This window comes from Mizuhopecten yessoensis, unplaced genomic scaffold, assembly GCF_002113885.1.
Source record: "Mizuhopecten yessoensis strain PY_sf001 unplaced genomic scaffold, ASM211388v2 scaffold6207, whole genome shotgun sequence".
Classification (NCBI taxonomy): domain Eukaryota; kingdom Metazoa; phylum Mollusca; class Bivalvia; order Pectinida; family Pectinidae; genus Mizuhopecten; species Mizuhopecten yessoensis.
In genome coordinates, this window is record NW_018406434.1 from 9,208 (window position 1) to 22,459 (window position 13,252).

General features: G+C 35.2%; 1 protein-coding gene across 1 annotated transcript in view; it reads right to left on the reverse strand.

Moving 5' to 3' along the window:
* Positions 1-206: 206 nt before the first annotated feature.
* LOC110451804 (cephalotocin receptor 1-like) overlaps positions 207-13,252 on the reverse strand; it is a 51,794-nt gene continuing 38,748 nt past the window's right edge. The window contains exons 3-4 of the mRNA XM_021499985.1: positions 3,785-4,827; positions 207-2,729 (exon numbers count right to left, since the gene is read on the reverse strand). Coding sequence (XP_021355660.1) covers positions 2,473-2,729; positions 3,785-4,778 — 1,251 coding nt within the window. The 5' untranslated portion in view covers positions 4,779-4,827 and the 3' untranslated portion in view covers positions 207-2,472. The remainder of the gene's footprint in view (positions 2,730-3,784; positions 4,828-13,252) is intronic.

Here is a 13,252-nt window from a genome sequence, read left to right on the forward strand (position 1 = left end):
GAAACATCGATATTCCTCCCACTTTACAATTGCTATAACAAACACGAAATACTTGTGTATATTGATTGTATTATGTTGATATCACATGCATAGTAGGAAATAGGTAACAACGACAAAATCAGTCAAACAAGCATATATTTCTTGAAGTCGTTCAAGATTTTTTATTTTATGATATACACACAAACATACAATTTGCAGATAAAATCAACAGGTTTATCTTGATCACGCATTTACATTCTTATATCTTGAAGACGAAAAATCTAGAATATTTTAAACAACAAAAGGTTTGTCTTTAAAAACGAATAAAACATAAAGTGTATTAGCATGACTTCATATGAACATATAATGTAATAACACGACTTCAATGTCTGATAAACCACGTGTCACCACCCCTAGGATAGGACACGACATACGGATACATCTACGCAACAGGCTGTTTCTGTTTTAGAAGTGGTTAACCTAACCGTTATCTTGTACATATCTATGGTTCGCTCGACATAGATATACGGGTTCAGTTTTGACACAGGTCATCGAGCTTACTGCCTTGTACTCAACCACACAGGCAATGGATGTGAATAAAAGGGTATCACGTTGTACACAGATGAGTGAAGAGTCGTTTTGTATGACACATGGCGAGAGTGATCACAGAGTATGGCGACATCGCGGGGAACGGTTTGCGGACTGTTGCCTCCGTGAGGGTTAGAGTTGTTAGGGTTACCCAACAGCTAGTTGTTCTCAATTGACATTTTAACGAACCCCAACGTATTACAACTATATCGGGTTGTTAAGCCACTTAATGACATATCCAATATATCTTCACATTATAAACGATGGGCGTTTGTTCAAGTCGAAGCAAATTTACAAAGCATTAAACACTAATATGAATAAATACAAGTATTCTGATGCATCAGACTTATCTGTTTTTTTTTATATTAATGCAAATAAAAAAAACCAATTATTCAGTAATTTAAGGCTTCATGCTGTGTTTGATTCAACAGGACTGAGAGATGACACCTCGTACATAATGACCACTCGTCAATTATTCTTATTATCTACTTTCAGTATTGACATGTATTCACAGGTAGGTACAATCATAAAACCTTATCAGTAATCAGTACATTCCTATCGACGGACGGATACCTCTTAGGAACATTGACAATTTCTTTATATCATATAACATTCTCTCTTAAAATTGTATGGTTCAACAATTCTGTGTGGTGCATATGTGTAACTTATACCCTTCTGCTAATTATAGTAAACGTTAAGTTTAAAATACACGGATTAAGACCTCCATTGCATTAAAGAAAATCGTTCGAGAGATGTTTCTCCAATGTAATAATTACCGATATATTTTTTCAGATAAAGTTCCCATTATAAAAATGTATATTCAACGTAATGTAACGTAACTTCACTTCTATTGAGATTGTGAAATGCAATGACAATATTAGATTATTTTATCTGAAAAAGTCGTTATATACATCAAGAACAAAGTATAAACCATAAATCAACAAATATTTATGAACAAATATGCAAAATGAAATATACAATTTATCAATAACCCTATAACCCACGTGTTCTGCCTACAACAAGCCCTAAAAAATACGATGGATAACCAAAAACGCTCATAACACTAGAGTTACTACAGCAAGGCATGCACAATAATTGTCACAAATATACGTCAACATTATTCCTGGTGTGGTTCTGGTTGACCAAACTTTGTTTTTCTATCTCTACATTAAACCTGCATTGAGCAACTGCCATTTTAACAATATTATGATGAAGAGATGTACTCATATTCTTCCTACTTTTCAGTAATATTTTTGATGGCATGCTTACAGTGATGATCACTGTGCTGTTATTAGTATAAGTCTCAACATTCACGAGGCCGCTATTGATAGTACCTGTAAGAGAACATGCAACATCCATACATCTGGTAATGTCGCAGGTGTTCTAAAATGTTCATGTCTAATTAATCGAAACTTCAGTAATATAAGAAAATATTTTAATCTCGAATGCAAATATCTTATTTATTATTAGAAGCGTTGATTCCCTATAAGAATTCTATTCGTTATCAATTAAGCGTGAACAATAAGCATTTAACATTTAACTGCGACATACATCATTGGTGATGTACCAACCCTCGTGTAATTAAACATAAACCCTCACTATTCTGTTGCTTGGAACATTTGACATATACTGGTGTGGCCACGCTGTAGTTTATTGTTGTGAGTTTTCTAAATCGCTGATACATATGATATTTTAAGACGTATTTGGGTAAATAGTCAATGGAAATTCACGTTCATCAAACAAATGCTTCTTTTACGAAGGCTCATGATTTTTGGGGACACAAGTAACACTCCCATGCTTATATACTAAATTAGATATTCGTTATTACCACAACTGACCAATTTGTGTAGGATATCTTAGTAAAAGATTGAGAAAAGTATATCAATTCTCATAAAATTTGTTTGTTCAGAGGTTGGACTGACTACATTCGGAAAAAGATTCCTTCAGATCTCGTGCAGATCTCCTGGAGAAGGAATTGTGTTCCTGAAGACGGGTTGTCCTTGTCTCTGTTGGTTCCAAATACGAGTTGCTGGTCACGGTAGACGGGCGTGCGTCCTTTGAAGGTCGGGATGTACACATGTGACTGCTGAAGGCGAGAAATATCCAAGGATTCACACAGCTGTTTAGACTGGCTAATAACAGGATGATCGCAAATGCTGTACCTGAATGAAGAAAGTGTAGTGAATTTAAATCGAACTTGAATGAAGAATGGTTTGCCTTATTAGTACACTCTTACTGGACATTATGTTTACAAGGGTCCAGTCCAAAGCTAACTCTGGCTGGTAGCAGGACGGGCACTGCTCATTGCATGTAAACCCTTAACCTCAAAACCTATAGCTGTATAATATAGGAAAAAGCAACTACTAACATGTAATATGGGACGCATGGATAAGTATGCAATAACAACTCGGAAACATGTTTAGCTTGCCCTTTTTTATAATCAAAATGCTTTATATTAGAGAAATCGTCAAACTGCTTTTCGTAGCGTGCCTTACTTAGTGCATAGATTTATGAAATGCTAGAGTATAAAGTCCGTATCAAGACGGATTAATTCCGAAAGATCACAGTATGACCAGATATAAGATTTAGCCTGATGTATGGCTTCCGTTAAACGGAATATTGATGTCTATAGATATAGACAGTGGTGCGGTTCACGTACAGTATGTATAACAATTTAGGTTATAATAAAAAGAACTGATGCCGTACGCATTATAGAAAATGTTATCGTTTATGTTACGATGACATGCGACATGTAAATCTAACACACTCTACAAGTATGACCGCGTAGCTTTCATATGAGTCGGGTTTTGATGTTTTATACACTCTTCAAGTATGATCGTGTGGCTTACAGATGTATGGGACATTATCGGCATACTCATTTATGAAAGTTGATAGTGGATTATACACCGTAGACGTATAGATGTGATAACGGCACTTACCGTTTGATGATCAATCTATGTCGTACAAATTTAAGTTGATAATTTCATTTCATAATGTTGAGTGAGTCACTGATGTTTCGATGGTTTGCTATATGATTTTATAATTTACCGTTAGACTTGGAATTGAAGCGGTATGCAATCTAGGTTTATGATCGTTAGAAAATTAATTGGTTAATGACATTAATTGGCTCGGTTGATATTCTAAGTCTACCTTCTCGAGATTACAGTTTGATAGACAATTTAAGTAAATAGGCTACACGTATGGTCGTAAAACTTACTGTTGAATGGAGCATTGATGTCGAACGCACCCCAGGTCTGTGCCACAAAGAAAGGTCCCCAGCATAAGAAATAACATGTAACTACTACCACAGTCAACTTGACAGTCTTGATCTTCGATTTGGACACACCCTTACTGTGAGCTCTCGGGTTTTTAAGAAGTCTTGGACTGTTCATATCTGACTGCCGAATAGCTGCATCTTTCCTAAATGTCAGTTTCCAACTTTTTCTGGCACTGTGTCTATTTTTGGGACATTTTCGAGAGTCCACACTCACCCAAACCACGTGACATATTTTGATATATGCAAATGCAAGAATTAACAAAGGTATTGCGTATATAGAAAGGAAAATCCACGTGATATAAACCTGAATTTTCCATGGAGGTCCCAAACTCAAAGTTTCCCAGCAATCATATTCGCCGCTTCCACTATAGGTTTCCTGCATTGAGAAGATGATCAATTGTGGTATTGAAAATGCTAAGGATAAAATCCAGGCTGTTGATATCATGATATGTACTCTACGTGTTGTCCACGTTTGACTCGCTAGGGGGTAACAAATGGAACTGAAACGATCAAGCGCCGTCATAACTAAGACGTATGACGACGCATACATTGATGTCAGTTGTAAATATTTGACAACTTTACATGTGAAACTCGATCCTTGGAATCGATAGGTTATGTCCCAGGCCATCTGTGGAAGCACATTAAACAATGCAACTGAAATATCAGCTAGACACAGATGAACAATAAACCACTGCATTCGAGTCAACTTTGCTCGGCGACATTTAAGAACCAATAAAACAACACTATTTCCAAATATCGCGAGGTAAAGAATTACTCCCATTAACGCTATTTCTGCTTTAGCTAAGGTTTCATCCCGAGTCGACAATGAAGTCGCTGTTACATTGGTTGTATCAGTCACATTAAGATCCACTGCATCACTCTCGTTGAAGTTCCAGTAAGTTGTGTTCAGTGGTAAACGATCTGTAAGAGCCATCTCAACGGATTGTCAGGCAACTAGAACAACGTCCAAATAATGTACCAACCTGGAAATAGAAATGCAAACACTTTATCATAATATAGATAACGTTACAAGCAAGAAATAGCTTGAAAATAACTATATAATGTGCTTACACTAATGTTTTAAAATTAAGCAATGCATCCTGATTCTAGATTTCTTAATGGCATTTAAAATAATAAATTTGGGCCAACTTCTGCCATCTTCCATTTGTTCATTTTCTTTTCAAACCGCGTTTGGTCTTCATACCCCAAACATGCTGACAGTAAGCTGAACACAGTAGTTTTTGGGTATGACATTTATCGCCTGATGTTTAATTTTTAAGTTCGTGTCAAATCATTTGTTACATTTTGATGATTTATTGGACTTCGGAAGAAATCCATATTTTGTTTGGTCAAGTGGTTTAGTGTGTGATTTATGATTATTTTGAATATATAATAAAACAATTATTTAAGGAACTCTAATTAGTAGGCTGTCAGCTCAAACTGTAACGTGTGTATTGCAACACTGGTAAGAATGGTAATTGTGCTAATCACGTTGAAATTTGTACTAATTAACCCTTTTTCGATGTTGTTACTATGACAGCAACTACAAACAAGTGCAAAATATGGAGTGTAATTGTAAAGATGTAAGATATGGTTTAAATGAAAAGTATCTTATATCAGTTTTATTAACCTTTTTGTTAAAACTTATCTGGAATTAAGGGGATATATTGAAAGAGATGGGCATCAGGAAATCAGACTAGTGAGCTAAAATTGCATATCGTATTATATTATCCGCATACAATATCGACTTTGACATTCAAACAATTCCGTGCCTGTTACAAACTATTAGACATATCAAACGATCCGCGGTAAATCAATCGAATAGAAATGAAAGACAGCACGTTTGTTTGCAAGCTGTGTTGTCACTTTTCCTGTAACTACTTTAGGTGATGTATCCATTACGAATCCACTTCCGCTTTACAGAGAAAAACGTCCATTAGCACTCAAGTGTAGGCTTCCAAGTCTACCACGCCTATATTTCGGAGGACAAGACCCACTTAGAATCGATAAATGAAGCATGGCTTCTCATTCGGGAGGCTTAACTCCAAACAAAGCTAATTGACCCCTTTTATTTTGTCATTTTCCCCAAAACAATCTAATGGCAGTGTGTTTGATAGTGTCAGGAATTACTCGATTAAAGAAAGTAAACTATTTATAGACAAAGGGGTGATATTTCAGTAAGCTTTCTGAGTTTCAAGGACAAGTATCTAGACTCGTATGTATAAACTTCAATAAACTGAAACCCATCAGATAAAATATGAAAAAGGTTAAACTTCCACAATCACTAAACAAAGATATTTTTTCAACTATGAAACAGGTGATATTTTCAAAACTAAGAAAAGGAAAATGTTATCACTTAATGTGCATAAAAACTTTGAAAAACTTAAGTCAAAATTTTGACTTTATCAATCATCACACACATTAAGTTGGACTACCGTAATCTGGAAATCACCTCGATATTACATGTAAGTACTAAACTAGCAGAATTTGATATTTGAATTGTCGATTTTCTGCAGTAACTCGGGCCCCACTACAAAACAGTTATCATCTTCTGCTGTATTGTGATGCGCATCCATCACAGCATAATAACAATCTACGAAGAAGACTGCCCTATCTCTACAAAAGTTAAGGCCAACGAGGGTCTGCCACTGTATGATAACCGTTTACCTTATAACAACATACCCTAACAGTGTATGATAACCGTAATCTGATAAAAGCAGAATCTCTTACTGTATAGTAAGCATACCCTAACAGTGTATAATATCAGTGTATGTGATCAAAACGGACCCTCCCAGTGTATATGTATGAACCACTTTTTTAACACAGCCCGTTCAAGTGTATAATGTCTTGCCCACTTTATAATGACAGACCTAACAGTGTATAATGGCTTGCCCACTTTATAACGATAGGCCCTCCCAATGTAATAATGACCTGCCCACTTTATAACGGCAGGCCCTCTGGATATATAATGTCTTACCCACTTTATAATGACATGATTACCAGTGTATAATGTCTTGCCCACTTCATAACGATATGCCTTCCCGATATATAATGTCTTGCCCACTTTATGAAGAATGTCCTCCCAGGGTATAATGTCTTGCCCACTTTATAATGACATGTCCTCCCAGTGTATAATGTCTTGCCCACTTTATGACGACAAGCCTTCAAAGTGTATAATTGCTTGCCAAATTAATAACATCGGGCCCTCCCGATTTAAATTGCCTTGCCCACTTTATAACGACATGTCCTCCCAGGGTATAATGTCTTGCCCACTTTATGACGACAGGCCCTCCCAATGTATAATGACCTGTCCACTTTATGACGACAGGCCCTCCCAATGTATAATGTCTTGCCCACTTTATGACGACAGGCCCTCCCAATGTATAATGACCTGCCCACCCTCTGTATCATAACTCCGCTGTGTATATGTAGGTGCACAGAGCTGTATTACAAGGATGGTATTTGCGGCGGAAAATGACATTTTATGGCATGTCTAACCAAGTGGAATCTCATTTCGAGTTTCTATCTGGAACACTGAGAACGTTAATTAGTCTACTTCTGTTTTCCAAACGTCTTTCTTTACAGAGTTCATTTTACCTTATAACTTTCACAGATGTTCTCGACATCACGAAACCTACTCCCTATCGTGTACCGTTAAGTGACTGATTGACTTATTGCTAACACACAGCGGTAAATAACTAATCAATCAAACAGAAGTGAGATGTTCACGTCTGCAAAATAAACAAAAGTAATACATTCTCCTTGACATATAAACAAAATAATTTAGACATGAACATGTTTTATTTAACTTGAAGATTAGGGTGTATATGTACAAGTTAATAGATACACACATTTTACACAGAAAACTGAAGTCTAGCTCGAAATCGATCGAGATCCATAATGATGTCATTATTTGCTGCTTATGTAAGACCCACAGACATATATTCTATCGTTGTTCTTACTGATTATTAAAAATCTTTGTTTGCGTTCTATGTTTTATTTCATTATTTATAATTTCATTTTACATCACTTGTCTGTTACAATTCAAACGCCTTGATTCGCTATGCATCATTAGAAAAGGGCGTAGATATACAGCGTAAGATACAAACTTTACAGATATTGTTTTAATCAATTAGAGTAATGATTTGTGTTATTGAAGCATCAACATAAAATGGTGGTCACAATGGCGCCAGTAATAAGATCGCTGACATTTACTCATAGGATTTGGTTTTATAGATATTTTAACTATTTTTTGGCAGCAGATACAGAATACCTTCAAATAAGAGAATATAAAGACGTATTGAAGGCCAATGAATTCTGATTTAATTTCTTGTAAAAATACCTCTTTCAATTCCAATTTCAACTATGAAAAAATTACATCCTTCAGGAAAACTCAAATTTTTGTAAAAGTGATCTCCTTCAATAAAGATTTCAGCTTGAATGGAATAATTATGATTTTTTTAGACTTTAATTCGAATCTAGTTAGAAATAAATAAAACGGAATTTGTTTCAACGTTGGTCAAATAAAAAGAGGGGTGATACTGTACAAACAATGCTTACTGTATAGTGTACCTACAGTTACTTAAAATGTCACATTTTGACGGGAGTACACAATGACACGATTTTGCAATTTAAAGTATACCGATTTCTTTCAATATGTTGCCATGAACACATTTTTTTAAAATGAGCTGCATCTTTATATATAATCAATAAAATTAAGTAAAACGATAAAGGCAAACATAACATTCCATTTCTTCTTCTTTTCTATGTTATCGGTGATTTAATTAATTATCATTTTACCAATGTACCGAATGATCTATTCAGCTAACAAGGCTCTAACAGCAGAGTCGTACTTCTTAACGCGTACATACACCGGCTACATTATGTTTTTAACAGCTGCACATGATAGTATGGCGGATAGGGCAACACACATATATATTTTCGTTCTCATTAGCCATTATTGTATTGGGAATGCTTGTGTCAGTACTCTTGTAAACGTTTTTTTTACCTGCTTGTTGGTCTTGAAGCAAGCATGTGTATATATATTGGGTTCAACAACATGCACTGGTATTTGGATATTAAGTTAAGTTGATTTACCTATACAGGATCTGTAAATATCCCCTTCACCGGACTCAAAATCTTAACACTGAAATATTTGATAATAAATGAATATGACATAACTTGGATCATTAACGTATCTCAGATATCTACAATTATATAGGAGTTCCGTGTTCTCCTAATGCTTATCCAGTCTATTTTTAAAAGTGTTTACAGTCGGTGCTAATGCCAAATTTCCCGGGAGATTGTTCCAAATTCTTCAAGTCGTAAGGCAATAACATTATTGCGGATATCTACTCTAGAATGTTTGGAAATTGTATCATTAAATGTCCTATTATTCCATGTCTTCCCTGTGATTGATATTTCCATCCTAACCCTAACAAAAATAGTCGCACAATTATCTCGAATATTGTTTGTTATCTTAATCATGTCCCTCTTATTTTGTAGCTCAGAGTTGGTAATTTGAGTTTCGAATATAATCGATCCCGATATCCAGATATCTGTTTCGTTGCTCTCCTTTGCACTGCCTTAATCATATTTATATGCTAAAATTTGAAAGAATGACATATATAACTTACATATTCAAGATGAACTCTAACTAACAAATAATAATAATAACAATTCGATGTTCTTATAAATCGCTTTACCATAACCTAGTTCGTAGGTCGCTTCAAAGCGGTTCACAAATTATTATCCGTGGTTATAGGGCCTTTGCAACCAGCCAATATTTTGTTCAACTCCCTGGGGAGCTTGCAGCCGGTGCTGCCACTTTCGGCGCTCACAGCTAGCATTCTACAATTCTAGCACAGCCCAACCGCGTACTCATTTACAGCTGAGAAGACAGGAACAGGCGGAGTAAAGTATCTTGCTCAAAGATACAACACAGTGCCGTGCTGTGACTCGAACCCGCAACCGTTCCATCACAAGCCCGAAGTCCTACCACTAGACTACCGTGCCTCCTAACGTTTTGTATAATAGTGAAACATTGTGTTGGTTTAATAAATGAAAGGATCGTCTAATGACTGCAAACACAAAATTTACTTTCTATATTTGTGTACTTATTTCATCTCTCTATAACGTGAGAGATCTCTCTATAATGCGATAATCTCTCTATAATGACTCCTATATCCTCTTCCTCTTCCACTTCTTGTCAAGGTTAATTATGTAATATGTTCTTTCCCTACAGAATCGGCCTATATGAACAGATTTACACTTTAAAGGATTAAATGTTAATACTAATTTTTACTCCACAATGAAAGTGTATTCGTGTCGTCTTGTAAGATATCCCTATTGACGTTCCGACGTATACTTTTGAAATCTGTTGTCATCCGTGAAAAGGTATGCTTCCGACTATAGCATATAGAAAAGTTTGGTAAATAAAACATATGTGAATATTGATTCCCTACTAGTCATGCGTTACATGTTATATGTATAAAAGACATATACCATTTGATCCTTTTCTGAATGTGCTTACCTAACGGAACACAACTGTGGTCATGTTGATTTACAAGGTTTCCCTCACTGGTATGTCTATGAAAAAAGCTGTTTTGGCATGTTACAGACTAAACGGCCTTGCGATAGCTTAGTCATATAAAGATGACGTCCATGAATTATGTGGCCACTTTAAGGTGCCATCGCACTAAACTATCATTGCATGGACATGGTGGCACTCAATCTGGTCACATTATACTGACACCGGGCTAACCAGTGTTTATCCATTTGCTGCTGAAGTTCAGGCAAAGGGCAGTAACTACCAATGTTAATGGTTGGTTTGTCTCAGTAAGGGACAGATCCTATAATATTCACTCGCTTTGTAAAACGCTCAACACGAAGGCCAAACCCGTTACCCGCGGGCTGAAGCATTAGGGAAAGTAAAGGTCAGACAAAAGACTTAGCAAAATGATCCCATATGCTGCAATTGGGGCAGCATAACTATCTTGTAGTATTCGTGCTCTTATTAATTTTGCATATTAAAACATGTTGAAACTTTAGTCAAAATCAATTAAATTGTCCAATTTGGATAACACATGCCATTTTTCAGAAATGAAAAGTTAAATGCTATATTAGTTATTTTGTATCTGCATGCTGATGGTAATGTAATACGGGTAGCTGTTCAGAAACACGTTAAATATAGCACTATTGTAATAAACACTATTTCTATGTGATACACGACTGTTTGTACGCATGTTTCACGAAAAACAATATAAGTCATTGGTAGCAGTTTATTCTATTGAATAAAAAATCTTATAGCTACTTGATCAGTACAACAATGAGAAAGCTGGCATTAGACAAATACTACATACACATCAACATAAATCCATCCTCCCCTATCTCTACCGAACAGCCTTTGTCGACGTCCATTTACCACATCAGTCATTATTGTCAACTGATCGACTGGAACACTTAACGAAACAGTACGTGACGATGGTCACTGTTTGAAACCCCGGATGCCCCTTTTGCTCTTATACAAAATATAGAAAAATTATCGATAATGGATGTGAAATAAACTAACGCACCTCTGACTAATTAACAGTTGTATATATCACCTATAATAAGCTCTTGTATTAGACAATTGGTGTGATTTATTGTTATTTTGTAGATTGCATCTAATAAACCAACTTACTGAATGATTTCTGAGGCACTTTCTTTCATGAAATTGATTGTTTATCCACCACTGTAAGCTTTAAAATAATATGATTATATCAAGAAACATCGACTAATTGTTGCTACTTCTGTCAAACAGAATTTTTCGATTTAATTAATAACAAAAACATTTATATATAATGATATATACATATATATATCTTTACATGATGTACTTTAAGCGCAGAATTTTAGCAGTTAATAACGTATTTGAGTGCTTTAGTCGTTGCGCTAATATGTAAATATAATAAACCTTAATAAGAGTGAAATAAAAGTACGTTTACATTAATAGAAATTGTTAGCTAACAATTTGACGGGCTTTTCACCGTTAGGACTGGTTTAGTCTTTGATCAAAAACACATTTTTTTAAAAACCTCGTGTTCTTTACACTCTATGAAGAAAAGGAAAGTATCAACCATATTACTGAAAGTGAGCTTTGTTTCCATTACGTACTTACTTTTTTTTTAGACATTTGAACTCTACGACCTTGACCATTGGTCCAGGTCAACCATTTTGTCACACGTGATAGCCCAGCATCTTACATATCAAATAGCAAGACTCTAGACTTTAAAGAACTTGAGAACAAGCTTTTAAAAGTTTGTTCCACAAAAAACGTGCATTTCAAATTTGACCCCTACTGAAACCTTTGACACAAAAATGTTTCCGGAAAAAAAGTTTTGCATAGTTGGTCTACACAACCTATCCAAATATGATATTGATGGCCTCATTCGTCAATTAGTTATTCCAATAGGAAAAAACCCGGATGAGACGTTACTGCGGCCATCTTGGATTTGGGATCAAAACAATAGTGATAAAAAGTCGGTAGGTTGTCTGGGCACAGATAATTACCTACACTACATTAAATTTGCTTAGCAGAACATCGGAATAAATCGGTTTAAACATATTGTCGACCTTTCAAAAAAATCAATGGAAATATTCAAAATAGCGTAGGTTGTTAACAGTGAATTTTACAGAAAAAATGAAGACATCAAATTCATTGTAATGCAATTTTTCATCGTCTACAAAAAAAAAGTTCCAAAAGATTGAAAATAAAGAAGTTGAAGAATTGGTGACCTTTGACCCAACAGCGAGGATTTTGTTATACCCTTTTTGTGTTTACAAGTAATTAAAAAAAGTTAGCCCCAAAGAGTATCTACAAATTATATAACAGCATGAGTGCTGTACAATCAGCAGTTTTTGAGTAATGGCCATTTTAAGATTTTGACCTATGACCACATGGCGGCCATAATGGATGTTTCACCTACTTGAAAATGTTGCAATGACATCCATAGACCTTGGACTATAATATGCTTGTAAAACTATACCAATCAAATGATTAGCCACAAAATCATGGGAGAATAATTATAAGAACAATGATAAGAAACATAACAAAAACAATAGGTCTTTTCACCATCAGTGAAAAACCCTAACCCTAACCCTAACCCTAACCCTAATAACAGATAAAAAAACAATGCATACGTTTATCTTGAAATTACAAAAATCCGTTTGGCGTTTCACATCGATAGTGTGTGATGTTCAAGAGATCGCTAAAAAACCATATAATTTTAGAGCGGATGGCGTATATGTTTGATGTAATTGTATTATATAAGCTTGTTTACTATTCTTTCCTCAAAGAGTAAACAGTTTGATAACTGGTTAAAATGATGATGAAACGTTTCTTTATGTAAACTTTACTGATGATTTACG